General features: G+C 40.4%; 1 protein-coding gene across 2 annotated transcripts in view; it reads right to left on the bottom strand.

The window, feature by feature from the left end:
- The window catches only part of LOC128733689 (SPARC-related modular calcium-binding protein 2), a 68651-nt gene that overhangs the window by 14676 nt on the left and 27742 nt on the right, over positions 1-26233 (bottom strand). For both annotated transcript variants that reach the window (XM_053827451.1, XM_053827452.1), the window contains exons 2-3: positions 8239-8395; positions 7910-8170 (exon numbers count right to left, since the gene is read on the bottom strand). In XM_053827451.1, the coding sequence (XP_053683426.1) occupies positions 7910-8170; positions 8239-8395 (418 nt within the window). The remainder of the gene's footprint in view (positions 1-7909; positions 8171-8238; positions 8396-26233) is intronic.

Genomic DNA, 26233 nt, shown 5'->3' with positions numbered 1-26233 from the left:
ATTGACATCAATAAAGTTTTCTTGAATAAATTTCATCAATTTCTATTAACCTTCGATTACTCACGCTGTTGCATTTTGTACAACACGTGTAGGTTTTTGAATGCCATATTGTTATAAAGTTACAAATCTCTGTTTAACTAACGTATGTTCTTCAATTACCTTGTTATGAGCAAAATGTCATAATTATTCAATGCATTAATACTTTAAATTGTTGGGCAAATAAATCAGCATAAACTGACATCACAGAAACGAAGCAATCAGCATGTGAGTTGTACCGCGATTGGCCCTTGAAGTTTCTCTCGTTTCTTCATTTGTAAAAATGGTGTCTGTATGCAGCAACACAATCAGCAAATATAAAATGTTTAACCGTTATGTGTTCGACAAAAACAACACCTTTAAGTGCTCGACAAGGGTACCCGGGTACCCACAAATTGAAACGCTTGTAACTTTGGCAATATTTGACCGATTTGGACCATCTTACCACCTAAAGATTTAGGAACTTATCCACTTTCAGTGGTGTTGCAACAGGACCGGAAGTGGTTCATCTGGTTCCCGGAAATCCGGTATTCCGAGAGTGTGTTCCGGAATTAAGGCGCTTTTTAAGATTTTTAATGTAATCATAGTAATATGGGTATCCAAAATTCTTCAAATGACTCCGAAAGATCATTTTTCATAGTTTTAAAACAGTATAATGATTTATCCTCGGAATGGCCATTCTGGAACAAGTTCCCATGGGACCTCCTGTGGCCACAGAACTGTTTGGATTGCAACACTGGCAATATGGGTATCTAAATTCATGAAATTACTCCGGAAGGTCGTTTTTCATTGTTTTAACTCTATCTGATGATTTTGCCCCGGCATGGCCATTCCGGAACATATTCCCGTGGGGCTTCACAGTGGTTCAAAACCAAATAAACGTGCGTATTACATTTTTGAGTAAAAAACTTGATTTTAGGTTGATGAAGGCTTTGGAAGAGTTTCTTGAAATTAAAAGTTCTATCGTTTGGTGGAATTCAAATTTTTATTAATCCCCCTAAAAGTGAAATAAAAATTTTATTTTTCTTCAGTTTCAATATAACACATTTACGAGTTCTGCAAGGTTTTAGAGCATATTATTACAAGAATTTTTTCAGTAGACAGTAACCTTCTATCTCTTTAGCGAAGATAGAAAAATCCTTTTCAGCAATTTTTAGCTTTAATTCCGGAACACATCCTCGGAATACCGGATTTCCGGAAACCAGATAAACCACTTCCGGTTCTGTTGTAACCCCACTGAAAGTGGATAAGTTTCTGAATCTTTAGGTGGTAAGTTGGTCCAAATCGGTCAAATATTGCCAAAGTTACAAGCATTTCAATTTGTGGGTACCCGGGTACCCTTGTCGAGCACTTAAAGGGTAAAAAATTTCGAAGCCCTCCCTTTCCTCCCCCTTAAATGCTACATGAAAACTTATTTTATAAAAAGTTGTAATTTAGCGAGTTCTGAGATGTCACGGAGTTTCAGTATCCTGGGTCGAAGAAAACTTTAAAATTTCTTACTTTGAAATCTGAAAAGGTACCCGGGTACCCTGTCGAACACATAACGGTTAAAATGTATCTGTTGGTAGTCGAGTCATTCGGGGTCAAAATTAAGGCATTTTTTTTAATCAAAGTTCTACAGTACCTAAACAAACAAACATAAGGTATACTATATTCATCAAAGTTGTGTATTTTTACTATTTATATAATTTTGTAATACATGAAAAAGGAATACAACAATTACAAAAAGAGCTAAAATAGAAAAAACTGATCTTACAAATTCATATACAATGAAAAAGATTTTTCTCTCTTCGCTTAATAGATAGAAGGTTACTGTATTCAACAAAATTTCTTGTAATAATATGTTCTAAAACTTTGCAGAACACATCAATGTGTTATATTGAAACTGAAGAAAAATATTTTGTTTATTTCACTTTTAGGGAGATTAATCAAAATTTAAATTGCACCAGACGATAGAACTTTCAATTTCAAGAAATTCTTCCAAAGGTTCCATAAACCTAAAACCAAGTTTTCCCAGTCAAAATTCTAATGCGCATGTCTTTTTGGCTTTGGGCCATTGTGCGCGCGAGTAACCGAATTACAAAAGTTGGTGCGAGTGTTTGAGGGTTAATATCTTTTGATCGGCAAAACCGATTCTTCTGAAATTTTGCAGATATATTTGTAGCGTTAAAATCTCTAATTTGAAGCCAAAATAATTCAAACTAGATAAATCATGCTTGATGAAATCGTTATAACTTATTGTAAATTTTAATGTGTTGTATTCAATTAATCATAACTTTCAAATTAAACGTCAAATCAAAAAACAAATCAATAGTGATCTATTAGGTTATGTTACCTGTCAAATGAGACTAATGGCGTCTAAATCGGTTTAGTCATTTCTAAGAAACAGGCGATAATTATTACCTTGTCAAAACAGGTTTTTTAAGCATAACTTTTAAACTGATTGTTTGTTTTCAATAAAATTTATCCGAAAAATTTAGTGTTAACAAGAGCTTTCATTCGATACCAAGATCGTTGAAATCGGTCATTTGGGTCCGGAGAAAATCGTGTCACGTAATTTTTACTTTTTTACTTATAACTTTTAAACGAAATGTCGGACCTCGAAACAATTCAATAGTGATATACTAGGCAATAATACCTTTCAAACAAAAGTAATAGCGAACAAATCGGTTCAGCCATCTCCGAGAAACAGGCGATAGAAAAGTTGCGCCCCGCACATACATACACACATACACACACACACACACACACAGACATTGCTCAGTTCGTCGAACCCTGTCGATTGGTATATGTGGCTCGGCCCTCCGGGCCTCGGATCAATTTCGTGTTTTTCGACCAATTCCTAAACCTTTGTTATAGTATAACAAAGGTAAAAAGGGGAAATACTCTTTATAAAGGATTGCGTCTTTGGTTTTTATACTGGAGTGCACTTTACAAGTATAGGAACAGAAAAATGTTATGAAAATTGGTTACATTTTTGCGCCTATAAAACTTGTATCAGGAAAAAATTGGAAACTTATTTGCAACTTTTTACTGTATGAGCAACGGCTCTTTTTAGTAAGTGGCGCTGAACCGTTCATTTTCTGCTACAAACCGATTCAAATACGCCGTTCATGGTTCACGCACATACATGCAGACATAATACACTTTTTCCATTCTCCCTACCGATTAAACCGTCATTTCAAATTTGGGCTTAGTTGGGAATACATCCGTTTTGGTCAAAGTGGCGCTTTTCGACGAAAAAAGGAGAATTCCCCATAAAAATACTTGCTACTTCGAGGGATTGCTATTTGCTATTTAGGAATGGCTATCATAGATGGTGCTGGTGTTCAGGCTAAATGGGAGGTACGATAATTTTTGTTGATTTTTCTTCCAAGAGTTATGTCTGTTTGTCTGTGGTTCACGGTTCGTTTGATCACTAAGTTGATGTTTCGATAACTTACGATTCACGAACCAAACTTTCTGTTATCTTCGGGTACGTCCGAAGAACCGAGGTTAATTTTTTAAAGCCGCTCTCATGAGATATTCACCGATCCCAAGAACTTGGGATCACCATTAAGGGAAACCTTCGAAAAAGCCCAAAAGTGATCAAAAATAAACGTCAATCGAATCGGTGTGGTTAAAAGCATCTAATAAAACAGTGATCTCGACCCCAGTGGGTAGTACGAACCTCAGCACCCCATCGTACATGGCATTCCAGAGCGTGAGGCCGAGAAGGAGATGTGCTGGAAGAACTTAAAGGTACGTACGTTCAAAGATCGACATACCATCTAGCAACGCTGCGGCAACACACACGAGTAGGGTACAGCTGTCATAGTGATGGGCGAGATGCGGAAACGGGTGATTGGGTGGTGGCCAATCAATCCTCAAATGTGCAGGTTGAGAAACAAGGGCCGGTTCTTCAATAAAAGCCTAACAAGCCAGTCGTCGTATGTTCAAATTCCGACTGGGCGGTGCAACTACAGGGTTAATAGGATATTTGCGCTAACCCCGTAATTTTCCTGTACGCTAATCACCGCCCAGGTAACCAATAAGCATTATCATAAGCAGTAAATCAATCGCTTATTACCATATCTGGTGTTTTATACAGCACGTTGCTGTATATTAGCTTTTGGAGTGCGTAACCGTTGTAAATTGGCATGTGAAATTCTGTTTTAAATCTTCTTGTCGGTAATCAGCTGGTAACAAGCATTGACAGCATTATAAGAGGGTTAGCAGTAAAGTAGCCGCATATTTTGCCAAAGTAGCATTTAAGTGGCAATTAAAGTGACTTAGATGCTTATTGACTTGCATATAAATAGCATTGGTAATGCTTATTGGTTACCTGGGCTGCTGCGAAGTTTGTCGATAAATAATGGTCAAGTTCTGAAGAACGTTCATACCCATGGCTTTGCTTGCAACGTGCACAGCCCTCACCTCAGAAGTACCGATGACGATTACGATGAATTCTACGCGCTGTTGGAGAGTGAATACGGCCGCTGCCCAAAACATGATGTCAAGACCATCATAGGGGATCTCAATATTCAGGTCGGCCAGGAGGAGGAATACAAACCGGCGATTGGAGGGTTCAGCTAACCAGCTGACCAATGAAATGAGCCTAAGACTTATCGACTTTGCCGCCTTCAATAACATGGCCGTACGTAGTACCGTTTTCCAACACAACATCCTACGCAAGTAGACCTGGAGGTCACCAAATCAGACAGAACCACAGACCAACTACGTTTTGATCGACAGTCGGCACTTCTCAGACATTTTTGACGTCAGATCCTATCGAAGCGCTAACGTTGACTCGGACCACTACCTAGTGATGGTTAAGATGCGCCCAAAACTCTACGTTGTGAACAACATTCGGTACCGACGCCAGCCTCGGTTCGATTTCGCGCGGCTGAAGCAGCTAGATATCGCCGCAAACTACGCGCATCCACTCGAAGCTGGGCTACCGGAAAAGGACGAGCTGGACGAAACCCCTCTCGAAGGCTGTTGGAATACCATCAAAACTGCCGTCAGCAGTGTAGCGGAGAGCTCCATCGGGCATGTGGCACGGAATCAGCAGAACGATTGGTTTGACGATAAATGTAGGAGGGTGATGCATGGAAAGACACAAACAGAAGAAGATGCAGCGAAACCAAATCTTTCGGGAGAAAAGGCGCTACCTGGAAGAGCAAGAATATGCAGAGTTGGAACGGCTGCATCGTTCTCAGGAAACGCGAAAGTAGAACTTTCGCGAAACTGATTGGATCCCGCAAAGGTTTTGTGCCGCGTGCAGAAATGTGTCGGAATAAAATTAGCAGTATTCTGACGGACAATCGTGAGGTAACCGATAGGTGAAAGTAGCACTTCGTTGAACACCTGAACGACGCCCAGTCAAAGAAGCATGGCGGCTGGGAAAGCGATTTCGACGGTGCAAAAAACGTGGAAGAGGTGCCAGCCCCAATGATAAGTGAAGATAACCAGGCCATCATGCAACTAAAGAACAATAAATCAGCTGGAAAACATGGCATCAGAGCGGAGACCATGGGATCAGAAAAGCTGGTCATTTATATGCACCGGTTAATTGTTAGAATTTGGGAGGAGTGAAAAGATGGGGTTATCTGCCCGATTTATAAAAAAGACAACAAGGTGGACAGTGAGGACCATTGAGCGATCACCGTTCTCAATGCCACCTACAAAGTGTTGTTCCATATCATTTTCCGCCGACTATCACCAATTGAGTACATATTTGATGGAAGCTTATCAAGCCGGCTTCGTAGAAGGTCGGTCTGCAACGGATCAAATATTTACATTGCGGTAGATCCTCGCACCTACGCACCATTTGTTCGTGAACTTCAAAGCCGCATATGATACCATCGACCGGAAAGAGCTATGGAAAATCATGGACGAGAACAGCTTTCCCAGGAAGCTGATTAAATTGATTAAATCTGTGTTCTGAGTGCTGTGTTCGGATTTCGGGTGGATTGTCAAGTTCATTTGAATCACACAGAGGGCTTCGTCAAGGTGATGGCCTCTCATGCCTGCTGTTCAACATAGCGCTACAAGGTGTTATGAACTGAGTGGATATAAACACGCAACACACGATATTTAACAAATCTAGTCAATCCGTCTGCTTTGCCGATGACATGGATATTATTGGTAGAACATCTGTGGTGGTGGCTGAACAGCGCATCAGAACAGAAAAGATTGCGTAAAAGGTAAATGCGTCTAAAACAAAGTACATGCTGGCCAGCGGAGCCGAGGCCGAACGACGCCGCTTGGGCAGTAGTATGTTGATCGACGGCGAAGAGTTTGAGAAAGTTGACGAATTTGTCTACTTTGGCTCACTGGTAACGGCGGACAATGATACCAGCCGTGAGATTCGGAGGCGTATTATCAGCGGAAGTCGTGCTTACTATGGCCTTCACAAGCAATTGCGGTCGAGTAGACTAAGTCCCCGTACAAAGTGCAACCTGTACAAGACGCTTATTAGACCGGTTGTTCTCTACGGGAATGAAACATAGACAATGCTCGAGGAGGACCTGCGAGCTGCGAGTGTTCGGAGTTTTCGAACGACGAGTGCTAAAAACGATCTTCGGCGACATACAGGAGAACGGAGTATGGAGGCGAAGGATGAACCATAAACTCGCACAGCTCTATGGGGAATCCAGTATCCAAATGATGGCTAAAGCTGGACGGATACGATGGGTAGGGCATGTTGCAAGACAGTCGGAAAAATATGGTGTTTGCCTCAAATCCGGTAGGAACAAGACGACCAGGAGCGCAGCGAACAACATAGTTAGACCAGATGGAGCGAGATCTGGCGGAGAGTACTCGATGTTGGAGAGTTGGAGACCGGTAGCCCATAACTGAGTAAACTGAAGAGACCTCTTTAGACGTTGTCGACTGTTAGTTTCGTAATTTTTATCGTACTTTTTTGGCCTTTTCAGTCTTTTACGGAAATTAGAACTGGCTTTTTCAATTCACTCCGACGTTTCGACTATTTATTTTAGTCCTTTTCAAGGATAGAGTTGTCTCAGTCGGAGTGAATTGAAAAAGCCAGTTCTAATTTCCGTAAAAGACTGAAAAGGCCAAAAAAGTACGATAAAAATGAAGAGACCTCTTTTTACAGGTTTTGTTTTGGGATAACAAACCACTTAAACGAAAAAAAATGGCAAACCTTGTCGCTAAGAAGTTTGTGCTGGACCTCATGAAGAACGTTCGTCAGAAGCTTGCACCATACCGCTTGTATACAACCGATAGATAACAGAAATTGAAAACACCAAAAATATGGCTTTTAAATTTTTCGAAATGGTACAAGTACACAAGATTAGAAAAAATCAAGGTTTATAATATCATATTCAGTGAGAATCGATAGATGAAACATGAATCCGCAAGCAACAGAACAAAACAGATAAGTATAATGCGTTATAAACTGTCAGTGCCATCGTCATTAATTCATACTGGTAGTTTTATTTACTTTTCGATCGACAAATAGAATTTGAAAAGCCTAGGGAGGTGAGAGCTGAATGTTTTTTAATTTTATTAATATATTTTTTAAGACATTTTTCCTAATTTTTACACTATTCTGAATAAATAACTCAAGACTAGATACCGTAATCGCAATTCTTTGTCTGTAACAAAAAAAACTTTCAACTCACTTTGAGGAAGTTGATTTCTATAATATCTAATGAGATCTATTGAACATCATCCCTAAGTCTAATTCATTCAAAATTTATGAAAAGCTTCGTTAATCGCACGGCGATCGAGGCCCAAAGCGAAGGGCCGCCTAATCGATGCGTCATAAATTATCGGATTGACAAATATTTTTCGACGACTCAGACATACGCCTCCCTCCGGTATGGAATCTCCCCTCTGATGACAAAAATGTGTGGATACTTACTGCGTTTATTCCTAACCGGATTTCTCGGCGAAGATCGGCGTTGGTTCGATTTACCCTTCTTCACACAAACCGGTTTCCCGTGCTGTACCGTCGTATTGGGCAGTGGTTTACCTTGACTGTTGACACACCAGCAGCCGACACTCTCCAGGCACTGGACTGGAGCGTAGGTTCCATCCTCGCGGCAGCGCGGTACGAATTTAACCCCGTACGCCGAACTGGACCGATGCTGGAGGGCGTATGTGCGGGAGGCAAGGCACACATCTGCAAGTAGAAAGGAAAACCCGTCACACGTGCGTCCATAAGCGTGAACCGTTAACAGAAACACGCACCCTTGCAGGTCCCCCGATGCTTCAGGCTCACCTGATGGCCACTGCACTGCGCCCTAATTAGGTGACACCTCGTCGGATAGGTTTGGTTGTCGGTGCCGCACACCGGGCGCCCCTTACTTTCGTCGCATTCACCACCCTTTGCAGTGCATTCCGAGATCTGAAAGATAACGAGCGGAACAATAAAAGTCCAATTAACGCCAATTGCTACGGCTTTAATCTACAGTATTTGAACGGTTATATTTTATCTCGCATCGCGCGTGTTTTTGCATACACAGACAGACATAAAATACAGCGATCACTGTTAACTGAAACGACTCTATTAGACCAAACGTTTTCATTTATTACGATCGACAAAGATCACCATCACTCAAACTGCCGGCAGGGGTGCTGCTCAATTATTGATGCCAGACGACGGACGAGCTGCATTCGTAAAAACGGCTTCAACAAAATATCACGAGCATAACAGTCCAGGTGGCTCAATAAATAAATATCTCGGCCAGCACCATCTACGAGCAGCCGGCCATTGGCGTATTCAGGAAATTGCAACGACCACTCTGAGCAGAACTTTCATTTTATAGTTTATTTACTTTGGTCATTTTACCGATACCGACACTATTGTATTTCATGCTTTCTAATGCCACTCAGACTCAGCTCAGGGCAACTTAGTCATAAAAAAAATAAACGAAAGAATGTCTGAAATGTGTATAAATAAATCATCATAAGTGCAAAAAATCGTCTCAGGAATTGCCAACGAAACGATAATGGTGGCGCCAATTTTCATTAGTGTTTGCAAATTACTTCTCTGTCCGCGGGCAGCTTATCGATCAGCGCTTCAACAACATTGCTAATTTCTACCTCCTACACCCAATCACCCATTGCCGGCTTGCCTGCCGTGTCGTCCCTACCGACGGACGACGAACGACGATGCGCTTAGCGGGGCCAATGCGAAGCTCCATCTTTGTCGTTCTGTCTCAAACTGTACAGCAACAGCATACATAGAGTCAGTGATGCTTTGCTTGCTATCTGCCGGCCAGTCGGACACCATCGAAAGCCCGGGCGCGCGGTTGGCAGCAGACACACGCACACAATCATCTCGTACGCGCCACGATCCGATCCGAACCGATCCTCGAGAAGGGTGCTTTATTTGTTTACCGTTGCTGTTATTGCATTGTTTATTAATATTATTAAATAATAATCCCATTAAAGCTAGCCGACCGACCGCCCATCGAGTGGATGATGGCCGGTGTGAATCTGTTTGGTAAAAATCTAACCATTCCTTACCCCCTCGAAATCCGTAGTTCTTAGTCAACGTCTATTTATTCTAACGAACGACCGTGCAGTTTGTAAACGGCCGCTTCAATCAGCTCGAATTAATCACATGCCACGAGGTGTGAACTAACATTAATTGCAATGCTACACCTTTATTAGGAAATATAACTAATTTATTGCATCGATGATCGGAAGCCGACGAAGCAAAAGCCTCAGCCGACAATTATTAATTGAACAACCTCGAAGCCAGCCAAGTGTCTGACGTGTGTTCAATTCAAACACACGATCGCTATCAGACATTTATTCTGCCTGCCTGCAGGCTGCCCTAACTGAACCACCCTCCTGCGGACTGCGGTTAGTGCACAAATTAGCAGTCAATGCAGCAAGCTCAGTAAAGCTGTGGTTATGGATTGAATTTGATGCTCTTGTCTAGCAGGCAGGCCGGCAGGCAGGGTAGGCAGACGGTAAGCCTTTCTAATTGCTGCACGAGCGCTGTCAGACGGTCGATTAGTAGCTCTTAGTATCAGGACAAGATAAATGAAAGCACACTAACGTTTTGTGACAGAAATACTGATTTCATCTGGCGGCAATTCAATGTCGCTTAGTTATGAGTGACGTGCTGCTCTAAAGGTTGACCTTCCAGTTAGCATATTTGAGAAGGTTTTGAACGAGGGATGATGATCGTTATTAGGGTGAGAATGGAAATGCTCATTTTGAATTTTCTAAAAAAGAGTGAAGATGGGTCACATTGAATACGAATAGTTTTTTTAGTTTTTCGATCCATAACATACGTCAAATGCATATTGAATTCAAAACAGCTGGTTCGCATAATTTCCCGAGAGATTTCATCCCCAAATTGAAAGCAAATGTTTACTTAAAACGGTCAATGGTTAACCAACGAACAAACGGACATGGCATTGAAGAAAACTCTCTTAAAGATATCGTCGGACGTAGGGCGGAAGATCTATTTTCCACCTATGAAGCGACAACCTAGACAATATTCGTGAATTAGGGAAACAAGGGAACTCTATTTATTCGATACAAGTTTTCCAACCCAATTCGTAACATTTGCTGAATATCTGAGCGCATTTCGGCATTAATAAAAACGCTTTTGAATATGAAATACTAGCTGATTACCCGATCTTACTAGGGGCCCCTTTGCCTCTCAGTCACTTGTACATCTGTTATTGTAACAAAAATTCTCATAATGCAAAAAACCCTTTTTTTCATTTTAATGTGTAAATGTGACGTTTTTACTCTCTTTGTCAGTTTCCCTCATTTTGTCTCCCAGCCACATGTAAATCTGACTTCTTCCCGGTAATCCCTATAAATCGACAAAAAAACCGTTTTTGAACCTTCCCTTTGTTAATGGCCACCCTATCCCCCCTCTCAGAAATCCAGCAACTTGTACAACTGCTATCATTCCAATTGCAAGAGAAACGCGCCCCTTTACCCATTTGAACCTTTCTTTCCCCTTGTAAGAAACCATCTCCCTCTTTTGTCAACCCTCCTGCTCTGATTCTTTTATGGCAAAATACATGTGTTTGACAAACGACGTTTAATGAAGAACAGTCCAGAAGTTCCTGAGCTATGGCGAAACATACATTCATACTCACGTTCTTCGTCCCCCTACTTGTCGATTCTTTCCCAGTCAGCTCCCTCTTCTGTCACGTAGCTAATTATGCATTGGTTTGCTCTATGAAAATCACTACACTCAAAATAATCCACACGTTCTTTCCACGTGAAAAATCACGTAAATTTCTTTACAGGGAGTTACGTGACTTTCAGGTGATTGTTATTGGAAAAATAATAACATCTATCTGATTTTCACGTTAACGCATTAGTATGCGTGCGAACTATCTGAAAATCACGTAAAAATTACAGGAAAAGCTGGATGGAAAATATTCACATAACTTTTCCTATGATTTCGACGTGAAATTTTTTTGAGTGTATAATGGAAACTTTTTTTATCATATATTCCTCTTCGGTGGAACCCCCTCTTTTCTCAAAGTTATTTGCACAATTGCAATCGGTTTAAATGCAAGAGAAACGTATCCCATTTTATTGAGCCCCTTGTTAGGGTCCCCCCTTTTGGCAACCTTCCAGTGCTGATTCCCTTATGTCAAGTGTGCCAAGTTTGATGAAGAACCATCCAGGCGTTTCGGAGTTAGGGCCTCCTCCCCTGTTATAACCCCCCCCCCCCCCTTTTTGTCAACCTCTTAAGTTCTGAGTCCTTTATGTCAAGGAACATATGTACCAAGTTTGATAAAGAAGCGTCCAGGCGTTTCGGAGTTAGGACCTCCCCCTCCTGTTACGACCCCTAAACCCTGGTATGAACCCCCTTCCCTGTTGTCAACCCCTTGAATTCTGATTTCCGTATGGCAAGGAACATGAATGCCAAGTTTGATGAAGAACCGTCCAGGCATTTCGGAGTTATGACCTCTCCCCCTGTTACGAACACCCCCCCCCCTCTTATCAACCCCCCAGGAATATGTGCGCTAAGTTTGGTGAAGGCATTTCGGAGTTATGGCCTCCTGCCCCTGTTACAAACACCCCCCTCTCCTCCTGTTATCAACCCCCAGTGCTCATTCCCTTATATCAAGGGATATGTGTGCCAAGTTTGGTGGAGATTGGTCAAGGCGTTCTGGAGTTATGGTGGAACATACAAACAAACTCATGCTCACTGTTAGGTACTGGTGTGCCCAGACAAAAGCAGAAGGTAGGACACTTAAGTTTCAAAAGCATATTTTGGCCAGAAAGTTATCAAGTCATAGTAAGATCTCAATTGATTTACTTATTGCAAAAATACCAACTGAATAAGTTAAAAACTCCGGAGTTTTGCATTCCGCCGTGAAGACTTTTTTGCATGAAATTTTTTAGAAATGGTGGGAAATTTGTCCACTTGTCTGGGTCTACCCGTGGACTACAAATTGGACATGAGAGTGAACTTACAATTGGACTAGACTTGACATTAGAAGGGAATTTCCGTTTGAATTTAAACTTGAATATGGACCTGACGTTTTAACTGAAACTTGCACTTTAAATTGAAATTAGACTTAAAATTGTAACTCACAATTAGAATCAAGACGGATTTGGAATAGGATTTTAAGTCGCACGTGAATTGGAATTAAATTAAAATAGGAATTGGATTTCAAATGAAACATGAAATTGAACTTGATATTGAACTTATTTAAATTGGGTTTGAAATTGCACTTGAAACCAGACTTGAAATTGGACTTGAAATCGGACATAAAATTGGATTTGAAATTGAACCTGAAAATGTATCAGACATGCAATTGGGCATGAAATTTGGAGTTAGATTGAATTTGATATTCTTACTGAAGTTAGACATGAAATTGGAGTTGACCATAAAATAAACTATTGTTTAAATTGGTCTTCAAAATTGAAAACTGAAATCAGCGGCAAAATAGGAATTACAAAAGACATAAAGTGGGACTTAAAATGGGACATTGAGTTGGAAGTGAAGTTGGACTTCTCTTCAGAGCTAAAATAAGAATTAAGTTAGACTCGAATTTGCCCTAAAAATACGACATTTAATTGGACTTGAAATTTCACTTGAAATTGAACTCAAGATCAGGGGTAAAAATTGAAAATAAATTAAACTCAAAATGGGACAGTAAATTGGGCTTAAATTGCACGTGAAATTAGACTATAAATTGGCCTTGATATCGGATATAAAATTTAACTTGAAATTAATCCTGAAAATGGATTAAACATGGTATTGGATTTCAATTTGGAGATGAAATTAGATTTAAATAAAACTTAAAACTGGCCTTAAAATGGGAAATTTAATTAGGCTTAAAGTTGGACATAAAACCTCGAGCAACATTTGAAAAGGACTTATATGCCAATGACAGATCCTCTTCCTGTCTGCTCTCTCCCGCTTATCACGGTGGTGATGCTTTAATTGTGCACCATTTAATTGTGCATTACACGATTGCTTGCGTAATTAGCTAGCTATTGATCGAGAAAAATTGAATTGAAATGCACTTATGTTGCCGTGATAAGCGTGGCACAGAAGACACGAAGAGAATCTCTCATTTGGACGTATGCCCTTTTCACATGTTGCTCGAAAAATGGGACAACAGACTTGAAAATGCACTTTGCATTTGGTGAGCTTGAAATGGGACTTGAAACCAGTAATTGGAATTAAATTAGATTTGAATTCGGACTTAAAACAGGGCAACAATAAATTAGACTTTACATCGGAGTAAAAATAGGAATTTAGACTTGAATTTGTCCTTAACCCTTAAATGCGCACACTGAAAAAATTTATTTAAAAAGAAAACTTACTTATCTAAAGACGGTAAACATAATTTACTTTGGGGATGTTTTTCACCATGTTTTTTTAAAGCAACATTGCGCATTTAAGGGCTAAATTGGGACATCTAATTAGACTTAAAACTGGACCTTAATCAGGCTTGAAATTTCACTTAAAACTGGACTTCAAACCGTATGTAAAATGGCAAATTATATTTGAAATTATGCTTGAAAATGAGCTTGAAATTAGACGTGAAAATGGGCTAGAAATCCAAGTGGAAATTGGAATTAAATTGAACATAAAATTGGACCTAAAATTGGACTTAAAATGGGATACTAAAATTGAAATTGAACTTTAAATTTGAATTAATTTCAGGCTTAAAATTAAAAATTGATTGAATTTGGACATGAAATTGAAGTTTGAATTGAAATCATATTAAACACGAAATTCGACTTGGAATTAGTGCTATAATTGGATATGAAACTATTCTTGATATAGAACGTTTGGCTGTTGAGATTTCGGCAGAATTTTGCCGAACTCGGTGCTATTTTTTAAGCATCTACAGCCATGTTCCCTCACAGATCCAAAAAGAGCTATATTTGCTTTACAGTTAATTTTTATTGTTCCGAAAAACACTTTGACAGTTCAATGATCTGAGATTTTTACTTTTTACTAGTCGCTGATTATACTGCTGGTGATACCGGATAAACAAACCTCTCCACCCATCGTTACCGGACTCGATTAGACAATTCAGGAAGATATTAAATCGGCAATTGCTAGTCACTTCTTTCTGAGCTTCCGCTATCCACACCATCCAGTCCTCGTCGCCCTCCCCCTGGTTCACTGTTCACTTCCACAGGCGGCGCCAGACAGCCCTCGTCAAGTGACCATCATCGAATCGGATTTGCCAGCCGCAACGCAGCAACGACTCAACTGTTGCGATTTGAAATTCGCAGTAAGCCAAATCCCAGCTCCAAATATATGTACGCGGAATGCGCCATCCACCACGGCACGGCAGACGGCACGGATCGAAACTGGCTACTGCGCTGCTGCTAATGACTGACGGCGCGGTTTAGTTCATCAGCGCGACTGACAGGCGGCGCTTATGCAAATTTACTCTTAAATCAAAACAAAACGATGAAGTTTGCCAACAAACGTGTACCACAAATGTATATGAGAGTTAAAAGGGGAGGGCTCAAATGACTCAACTCATGTTTCACTTCACCCTTCTCGCGAAGAAAAGCAACAATTTCGCTGCAAAAGGCGTCTTTCGCAATCATTACCATATTGTTATTTTACAGCAGATGTTAGTTATATTATAGTTTAAACTTAACAACATTATAGTTAAAATAGCTTGAACTTTTGATTGCATTAAGCAAATAAAAACAATTTCAACTGGGAGCAGTGATTGACGGGGAACGCCAGAGCCCGTTGCAATTTGAGAACTAGTGAAATTGCAACGAAGTACATAGCCATATAGATTCGAGCCCTATTGGACGAACCAGAAGTGAATTCGTCACCGTAATCATAAGAGGAAAAACATACCAGTGCTCAAATTAAATATTACAATCAGCGTTTCTGTTTTCACATATCTTTTTTTTTCTCGCAGCTTTGTTGAACGACTGGCGCTAAGCTAATTGAGAATGCTTGCCTGATGGGTTGCCCCTGGTCAGCACAGCACCTGCCCTTGCGCTCAAATTACTTTCCTGCCTCCCACGCCAGTCCCCGGCAGTGAATACGATACGAAAAGGCACTCTAAGTAAAATCGAGTTAAAAGTTGCGGAAATAGATTTTTGAATTATAGTTTTTAAAATGTTTTGATGGTAAGTAACATTATAGAACCGTCCGGAAAATTTTCTCTTCACCATTTAACTTTGCACAAAGTGCATCTTGAGTCCATCGTAAATATTAACGATGCATTTGCACAGATGTTGAATACAAAAACAAACGAAATGATTATCGTTATTATTATTATTCATATTTTTAATTGAAACATTATCTATTTCATGAAACGAACATTCACTTAGCGCCGGAGTTTCGCTTTATGCTGCCTGCCAGCCAGTCAGGCAGAAGTGGACGTCAGCTGGCGTTTTGCGTAAAAGAAGAACCCCACGGATGTAGGCAAAAACGACAAAAGCGTCACAACAAAACTATAAAGTTTCAATACGGAAAAAATAATTCATGTATAAAGCGAAAGTAAGAGAAAGTCAGCCCTGGTCTGAACCCTGACTGATTCTAACAGTCTAACCAATAGAGGTTCGAACAGATGAGACGACGTCGCACCTCGAGGTCAACAAAGAGGCTAAATTGAAGATTGAAGCAATCCCAATCCGGATTATTACCAAAACAAATAAATTAAATACCTACGATTTTAGTTGCACGCATTTCACTTTGTAAATTATTCCTCTATTCATATCATAACACTTTCATACATCTATGTATTTATGAACATTTCATTCATGAATCGAAATAAGTCGATTATATAAACCATAATAACGGTTTTCTTACTGCTAAACCGTTCCCTTACCAAGCCTTCAAATAATTTAATTTAGCGTCAAGCAATTTTTACATAAGTTAATAGATTTTTCGTATTTACATATAGATGAAAATTTTCAACGATAAATTTTACTGACCAGAAGAATTCATGAATACATGAATTGCAATCAATTTACAGGAAACCTCAAAGCAAAGTGTGTTACTAACACTGGTGTGCCGAGACATAAAAAGAAGGTGGAGCACCTGAGCTTTCAAAAGCATGCTCTGACCAATGGATTGACGGGATGTCTGTTTCCTAAAGCCATTAAGGAACCATTCATACAGCGAACTGTAAAACCAGTTATATTATGCAGTTTTCTCCTTGCTTGCTGATCAATTATTTATCCGCCGCGTAATAAAACGTGTCTCAAAAGTCAATAATGTTATATGTCACTCAAAATAACTCGAAAATCCGGAAAATATTTCAATTACCTGGCACCACGTATCATAGTTTGCCAGACGTTTCAGCATGAATAGGGCTTTGATGAAATTGAAGACCAACAATTGAAAAGGGCTCAAGTCCAAAATGTAAACAAGCCGAGTGAGAGTTATTTCTTGCCGGACTGGCATAGGAAAATGAACCCTCTCTTGTTATTGTTTACATTTTGGACTTTGGACATTTTGAACATTTTTTCTGTTTTATTTGTATAAGAGTTCTTATCCCCCACCCCAGATAACACAAGATCGTAATATAAAGTGCACATTAAGTCGTATGCATGTCAGTTTTACATTGGAATTGCATAATGATTAGAGTATGTCAAGGCGAAGTGTACAATAAGTTGTTTTGCGGTCGTGCGTGTCGTCATATCTAACTTATGGCTGTGAATTGTAAAGCAGTATAGATGATTGTAACATTTAGTTATATCTTAATCGTATATTGAGGATTATTAAGTTGCGTGTTCCAAAAATTGTTGTATAGGATGCAAGATAGAATTATCAAAATTTTTGCACGTATATTGCCTCCACTTTGGTACGTATATGTTCTTATGTGGTGTGAAATATAACTTTTTCGTGCGGATATGATTTCGTATCTCTCAGTTGCAACCGAAATATACATACCAAATTGTTTACTGGGACCACAGCGGTGAGGAGTCTCAAACCATCATTAAAAATATTCCTGCCTCCAAAACCCCCCACATGCCAAATTTGGTTCCATTTGCTTGATTACTTCTGAAGTTATGAGGAAATTTGTATTTCATTTGTATGGGAGTCCCCCTCCTAAAAAAGGAGCGGGGTCCTAATTCATCATAGAAAAAAATCATGCCTCCAAAAACACCCACATGCCAAATATGGTTCCATTTGATTGACTAGTTCTCGAGTTATGAGGAAATCTATATTTCATTTGAATAGGAGCTCCCCCCCCCCTCCTAAAGTGGGGAGGGGTCCCAATTCACCTTAGAAAAAATTCTTGTCTCCAAAAACGCCCACATGTCAAATTTTGTTCCATTTGCTTGATTAGTTCTCGAGTTATGAGGAAATTTTTATTTCGTTTGTATGGAAGCCCCCCTCTTAAAAGGGACAGGGGTCATTATTCCCCTCCTAACGAGGGGAGGGGTCTCAATTCACCATAGAAAAAAATTGTCTACAAAAACACCCACATGCTAAATTTGGTTCCATTTGATTGATTAGTTCTCGCGTTATGAGGAAAATTGTATTTCATTTGTATGGGAGCCCCCCCCCCTCCTAAAAAGGCAAGGAGTCTCAATTCATCATAGAAAAAAATCATGCCTCCAAAAACACCCGCATGCCAAATATGGTTCCATTTGATTAATTAGTTTTCGAGTTATGAGGAAACTTGTATTTCATTTGTATAGGAGCGCCCCCCCTCCTAAAGTGAGGAGGAGTCTCAATTCACCATAGGAAAAATTCTTGTCTCCAAAAACACCCCCATGTAAAAGTTTGTTCCATTTGCTTGATTAGTTCTCGAGTTATGCAGAAATTTGTGTTTCATTTGTATGGGAGCCCCCCGTCTTAGTGGGCGGAGGGGTCTCTAACCGTCATAAGAACCTTCCCTGGCCCCAAAACCCCTATATGCAAATTTTCACGCCGATCGGTTCAGTAGTTTTCCATTCTATAAGGAACATTCGGGCAGACAGACAGAAATCCATTTTTATAGGTATAGATAAGCGACGGGTTGACAAAGGGAGGGATTTCAGCATACAAGTCTTTTTGTTAATTTTTCAAGCAGTTACCATTGAAAGTCGTTATTATTAAGCCAAACATCTGTTTTTTTGCTTTAAAAATTGAGGCGCTGGAACTAATTTTAATCAGCCCAAAAGCATTCGAATCGCCAAGTTCCTTTCTTAAGCAGTCCTGAATTAACTGAATTGTCCCAAATTATCACTGTGGACCACGGCATCAAATGACACAAGCGCTCAAATTTCTGCCACAATATGGTATGTTAAAATTGAGTGCTTAACTTTTACAAATACTGTTAGGAATGGTCAAAGTAGCGAGCTGGTGATTCTTTTCAGCAACTAAATAAATTCAATTTTTTTGAAAACAATTTTTAATCTATTTCTATTCTTTTATATATATATATATATATATATATATATATATATATATATATATATAAGAGGCTTATTGTCTGTATCCAAAACCAGGTCTCTGACAGGAAGTCATTAGACGCTTATCGATAACTAAGAACAGTTCCTTGATAGGACGTCATGCTTTCGTAGCAATCAGTTCTATTCTCACTGGCTGACTGCTGGACTGCTCGATGGCTCAACGGGTCGACTAGCCTGCTCGACTGGACTGGTCAACTAGACTGCTCGAATTGATTGCTCGACTGGACTGTTCGACTCGGCTGCTCGATTCAACTGCTTGACTTAACCCGAATGTCGACCCGAATGCTCGACTCAACTGCCCAACAAAATTATTCGATTCGATTGCTCGATTCAATTACTCGGTACAACCGCTCGTTTGAACTACTCGACTCAACTACTCGATTCGGCAGCTTGACTCATCTGCTCGATTCGGCAGCTTGACTCATCTGCTCATTTAGACTACTCGGATTACCTGCTCGACTCAACTGCTCAATTCAACTGCTCGGCTGAACTACTCGACTCTACTGCTTGACTTGCTACTTGACCCGACTGCTCGACTAGACTACTCGATTTAGCTGCTCGACTGCACTGCTCGACTTAGTTGCTTGACTGACCAGCTTGATTCAACTGCTCGACTAGACTGCTCGACTCAACTGCTATACTTGATTCCACTGCGCGACTCGATTGCTAGTTGCGACATCAACGTTCCGCTCATTTGAATCGGTTTACGGCAGAAAATGGACGGTTCAGAGTCACTCACACAAAAAAAAGTCATTTTGCGTTTGCCCACCTACAGAATCAACTCAGTAGAGACTATATTTTTATTTAGTTAAATAAAACCCAATGCGACCATAAAAACTAGTTGCTTCTGTTTCAGGCTATTATTGTAAACATAAGATCTTCGCATACCATGATGCAAATAAATTTAATATGAAGCTTAAATAACTAATACAAAAATGTGATCAATCCCGGTGTATTGGGATTGCCGGAGAATTGGGATGCCGAGAACCCGGGTTCAAATTCCAACCCCGCAGAAGTAACGAATGACCCAAGTTGTTAAAGTGACTATAATCAAACAAACAAAAAATAATACGAAGAATGAGCATCTACGCAAACACTGGTCAATGGAATGTAATCCGCAGTTTCCTTGGCAGACATTTATATTTACCGGATTGTAAGATTCGGGCTCAACTAGTTTATGATATTTCTTGTCGAAAATACAGTAAACTGTATTTGTATAATTTACATCTATGGCTACGTGATTGAAGATGATGTTCTTATCAAAAGATTCTGAAAATATGTACAAAATACTGCATTTTAAGCTCAATTCTAGATAGAATTAACAAAAGGGCGAATACCGTAAATGCAAACAAAACGGGTGAGAGTTATTTTTTGCTGGACCAGCATTGGAAAATCAACCCTCACTCGGTTTGTTTACGCTTGCGACATTCGTCCTTTTGTTAATTCTAATTATGTTCAACTGATTAAAATATGTGACACCTGATTAATCCGTTCCTTACCCTACGACTTCAACTTGGACTTAAAAATTTATTGGAAATTAAGCTTAAAACTGAACTGGAAATTAGACTTAAAATTAAACTTGAAATTAGACGTGAAATAGCACGAAAAAATAGTATCAACCGTTGCGCGCTTATCCTATCGTTGAATCGATAGAGAGTCTTATGAAATGAGTATTCTTGGAATGGGATGACTGCGTGACTTCTGTTTTTATTCGACAGATTTTTTAGCCAACTGTTAGCGTGCAGCACAATTGCAAGGCTATTGCTGCGATGCTCTTGACTCAAACATCTTTCCCAGGGGAGATTCGAACATGCGACGATTCGCTTGTTAAACCAGCGTTGTACCTCACAGACAACTGGGAGGCCCAGGAGCAACTTTTCATGCGATTACCCGGCCACCTGGTGGCGAATCTACCTACGCATCGCCGAGCGTAGGTGAAAATCGTACAGAAAAAAGTTCCAACGTTATCTGTTGATTCGCATCAGTCTTAGCGAAAACAGTCAAGAAATTACGCTTGATGCTTTGTTCGTACTGCCAGTTTCACCCCGAAACGAAAAAGACGGACATCATGAGGCACTATGCGTCCGCCGGATATAGCCTATTCGGCATTGTCTGTAACCTCGTTTTATCCTGCCTCGTCATTAGTCTGTCTTCGCGACAGCAACCTGAAATAGAGTGAAGGGAGCGAAAAGCTCCTAGACAAGATATAAAAAAAATTCTAGGTAGAATTGTCATGGGCGAAATAAAACCTAATGAAATTCGCATAACACTGAAAGTCCCACGGGAACAGGTCCGTGTCTTAAAAGAACAGATCCACGAATCAGTCATTCTTTTTACCGATCCGGATCTTTTACATGGATCAGGAGCGGATTGTCCATCTCTATTGATAACACCCTTCCTTTCTGGAGAAAGCCGAGAGTGTCGAACTGAAGCCTAGATAGATTCAATGTTCAAACGTAAAATCTCCCTTAGAGAAAAGAGAGTTTACAAAATTGTTTACGTTCAGGACATCAACTTGGTCTAGGTTTCATCGAAATAAGTAATTCCTGACATATTGGGACGGAGAAACTCTGTCACTCACTTTTTTCTGGAATCGAAGCAAACGTAATCGCGTCGTAGCAAGTCTGGGAAGTAAAATCATGCTTATATGTGATTGACCGATTCGTTCACTCTTGACAGTGCTTAATACTTCAATATGATTCGATAACTTTTTATTGCATTATCACGCTGAAAGCGGCTTCTATAGGGATCTAAAAACACATAAAAACAAATGGCTATTTTATAACTCAACTTTCAGTTGATAAAATATTCGAGTAATAGTTACATTTTTATCGAAAATCACTTTACTAATCATTATTACTTTTGACTCAAAAAGTTTCGAGTTCTGAAAAGTTTACCACAACGCAAGATCCGAACTGCAACATTGACGCTTAGGTCAGTTTTGCATTCGCGCTCACCGTTCGTTCTTGAAACATCGCTCTAAACGAGCCAAGTAAACTCAACTGCTTTCCGTTTCTCACAAACGATCCGATTGTTGCATTTTAACGGTCGCTGTGTTGTGCAATTAGCATTAACTAAACACATATAATAATAATAATAGTAGTAATGAAAACTTCGCGAGTGGCTCCGACACTGGTTCCGAGAAACGATCAGTAGTTAGTGATCACTGGGAAATCGAACGACCACAGCAACGTCGTCCGTCCAGTCGACAATTTGCGATTCTCCGGACACTGAACTTTGTTTGTTGATTCTTCCGATTGACATGAACTGATTCATTCCAAGGATTTCATGTCTCGATGGGCTGAAATTTTTTCGGCTAAGTAGTCTGACAGACAGTCTAGCACAAATTGACTAATCCAGATATTTCCGCGAAAATGATTTTGTATTTCGCACTGATACCGTCGTCGTTGGTATGTGGCTAGAGCTAAATTAGACGCGCTTCGCCCTCAAAGACATAAACCTCAATTCAGCTCAATCAGCTCCAATTTGACGGATTCAGCAGCCCACATTATGGAACCGAATGACGTGCTAGAATGAGGTGGCAACTGATCAACGGATCTAGCGGGCCCGACTGCAAAGCGTCAGTGATTTGACACGTGCATAAAGAACTTTTACGGCAGTTGTCTCGACCTAGGTCTCGCCTGTAGTCTGGTAGGGGTATTATCAATTGCGCATTTTGATAAAGAAACTAATCTAGAAAGGTGAATGTACGACGGTACTCAGACTTGAAGTCTGAATACTTCAAGGAAAATCTGCTCTTTTCTTCGAAAACCATGACTAGGGAGCAATTGTTCAATTATCTTCTTTGACTGGTAAACAATCCGTTTCAAAAGTGTGAATCAGACAGTCATTCAAAGTTTTATGTCTCAATTATATTTCAAATTTGTTTGATTTGATAAAAATCATGGTTCTAGTGATCCTAAAAAGTAGCCTTAGAGTTAGGCTCACACGTTCAATTTGGATGGAATATTTTTCCATTGGCCAAACAGATTAGAAGCGGAAATATCAAAGTCCGAATGGTACTGAATTTAAAAAATTTAAATATGACTCAGCCTTGTGACTAGATAGCATTCAGAATACTAAACACCTACCAGCTACCAGATGGTCATCCTCTTAAACGCTATCAAATTTCAGCCGATTATCGATTGTCAAATCTACGATTTGCAGCGACATTTTTGGCCAAAATTAGCTATTTTGAACACTCGCGTGATCACCAACCCACACACGGTTCCAGGTGTGAAATTTTACGGACCATTCGGTGACACCTGCATGTGTGGAACATTCCTTGTGTATATTTTTTTTTTGGTTCAAAATAATCTAGTTTGGTTTAGTTCTGATGCGGTTTACTTGGGGTTCGTTTGCTGAATTCACATACCTGCTTATTTTTGGTCAGAGAAAAAAATGGCACAAGTAAAACCCGAGAGCAGAAAAGATATGTTACGAAAAGTCATGCTACGTAATTGTAATCGCATCGTCCGACTCGGGCAGAGTTTAAATCAATTAATTTTTATACCCTTGTTAGGAGGTTCGAAATTATGGACCTGTTTGCGCGAGGTCTGCGTAATCCAACGCGCACGCTACCCGATCGAGTGGGAAAGCAGATGGCTAGGGATAGATGACGGACGGGATCAACGACTCAGCGTGTTTTGAAAGTCAAAACGGCGACTGCTGCTGCTGCTGATGCTGCTGCAGGACCAATCAACGATTTAACGGCTTGAACGGAGTTTGAAGAGAAGATATGCTCTGGAAGGTTGGAGACATGACATTATAGTGTAAGTAGCGATGTGCTGCTGAATGCAAAATAGACGTTCAGCCAGCAGTCAAGTGGTTTGATTTTTTCGAACATATTTAAAACAGACATTAGCTATTAGGAACGCTAAAACTGGTTACTGATTGCACTCTTTTACTGGGGTGTCGTGGAATGAATTTTTACGTTACAGTTTACGTATAGGGCTGATTGCCTAAGTAGCTGTTAGAACAACATTTAGGTACTCTTTGTTGAAGGCACAAGTTTTTATAAGCGTCTTAGAGGAATAAAGGGTGTCCCACATCCAATTGCACCACAGAAGAAACGCTGTACAAAATTTGGGTAAAAGTAGTTTAGAGTGTATTGTTTACACTTTATTTTTCTCGCTGTCAGTTTTTCGAGAATTGGAAAAAATGGCGTCACCCGAAAAGGAACGTCGCGAACTAATTTTGCGCAAGCACCTGGAAAATCCTCAACTATCTTATCGGGACAACGGAAAACAACTCGGAATCGTGCACTGAACTGTGAGACGTGTGGTTAAACGTTACTACGAAACTCTGAGCGTCGAACGGAAGAAAAAACGCGGTCAGAATGGATGTTCTATTAGTGATCAGGATCACAAGCGTGTCGTGGAAGCGTTTACGCTGAATCTCAATGCTTCGGTCAGGGATGTGGCCAAAAAGTTGAATCTGTCCAAGTTCTTCGTTCAGTATTCAGTTCAGTGCAAAGTGCAGAAGGCTCTAAATAGTGACGAACGGCAAAATACGGTGGAAAAGTCACGGGCCCGGAAACTGTACACTCAAATGCTGTCGAAGCCTCATTGTCTCATCATGGATGATGTGACTTACGTCAAGACTGACTTCCGGGGCTGCTATTCTTCACCGCCCAGCACAAGTTTGAGGTTCCGGAGGAAATAAGGAAGTAGAAACTTTCAAAGTTTGCCAAGAAATAGCGATCTGCTCATACGGCAAACGGAGTGTGCCGTTCGTGACTATCGGGACTGTAAACGGGCAGATATACATCAAGAAGTGTCTACAGAATGTTCTTCTGTTGAACCAACACGAGAGCCCTACAAACTTCTGGCCAAATCTAGCTTCGTGCCAATATTCAAAGGGTGTCTTAGAGTGGTACGAAGCCAACGCGGTTTCTTTCGTACCCAAGGACAAGAACCTCCCCGATGCACCGGAACTAAGGCCTGGGCTGGGCAATTATGAAGCAGGCGCTACACAAGCATCCCAAGGAGGTCAAATCTGAGATAGACAGAAAGAAAAAGTGGGTTTCCGTACAGAAGAAGCTGCAGCCAGATGTTGTACAGAACCTTATGCCTGGAGTTAAGCGCAAGGTGCGAGCATACGGTTATGGTATTGAAGTTTAATGAAATAAATATCTTTTGTTTTACTTGCCTTTGACTTTGTCACGGTCCAACGTAAATCATTTTCTACTGAAGGTGGAGGAGCGTTTAGTGAGACTCCAAGTTTAGTAGACGATATTGCGAAACTTCGATGTGGGGCCAAAAATATATTGCGTAGTTCAGTTACTGAGTGGGACTCTAACCTACACTCTCTCGGTTTGCGCCCAAGTGTTTTGACAATTAAACTATCAGTACACGACACCCTGTATGGTGTGTGCGTACGAATGGTTAGAATGGACTGGAATGATCGAAATTAGATGTGAGATTATCTAAAATCTTTTTCACAATTAAAATTCACTATTAATTTTAATCACGACAGATACGTATTACGGCTACGACGGCTTCTTCAGTGTACTTTACAGTTATACAGGAATAACGAATATGTAAGTTGATGCTTAAGATTAGTAACAAGCTCTCGAAGTTCGCTAAGATCTCTAGTTTAGCGCATGTAAAGCAAAGCAAAGCTACATTCCTTTATCAAAACTTGGCCTTCTGTTTTATACGACAGACTTCGCTGTTAGAGTACAAGACAATTGCAGGGCCGGTTGCTACGATTCTATTCGCAATCGGCGAAACGAAGTGCTGTAGCAGCATTTACGGATGGTGCGTTGAACCTTGGTCCATTTGGAACAACTCCGTGGAGGAAATGATTAGGAGGAAGAGCCCCTAAAATGATGATTCTTGCACCAGGCATCACGGACGCTAGAATTTCATCCTTCATTCGCTTTCCGTCGCCTATTGTTTGCAGCGCATCTTTTATTGACCGAACGAGTCTCTCCCAGACTTCACCCGTATGGGATGAATTTACCAGGCTGGATTTTCATTGAAGCTCCATACATGCTGGTTGTCTAAACCGATTAAACGAGTAGTGTCCACATTTCATGCCCGTAGAAGACAACCGGTCTAATTTGCGTTTTGTCAAGGTGCACACTTTGTACGAAGGCTATTCGAAGGATTGCACGCCCGCACTTAAGACCCAGACAGATTGGCTTTTATTTTATTTATTTTGTTACGAAACGACTAGGCAGTTTCGCTCAGTGTGAGTTCGGTACCACCCGTAACAGTCAATATGAGGATACATAAACGTCACACGGAGAAATGTCAGGCAGCATTACCGCGCGGCTCGAACTGTCACATGCAGCATATTCTATTGTGCTTAAAGTATAGTCAGAAGCCAGTAG

The sequence above is a fragment of the Sabethes cyaneus genome, chromosome 2 (genome assembly GCF_943734655.1).
Source record: "Sabethes cyaneus chromosome 2, idSabCyanKW18_F2, whole genome shotgun sequence".
NCBI lineage: Eukaryota > Metazoa > Arthropoda > Insecta > Diptera > Culicidae > Sabethes > Sabethes cyaneus.
Note: the sequence above shows the minus strand (reverse complement) of the source record. Positions and strands in the feature narration are given on the sequence as shown.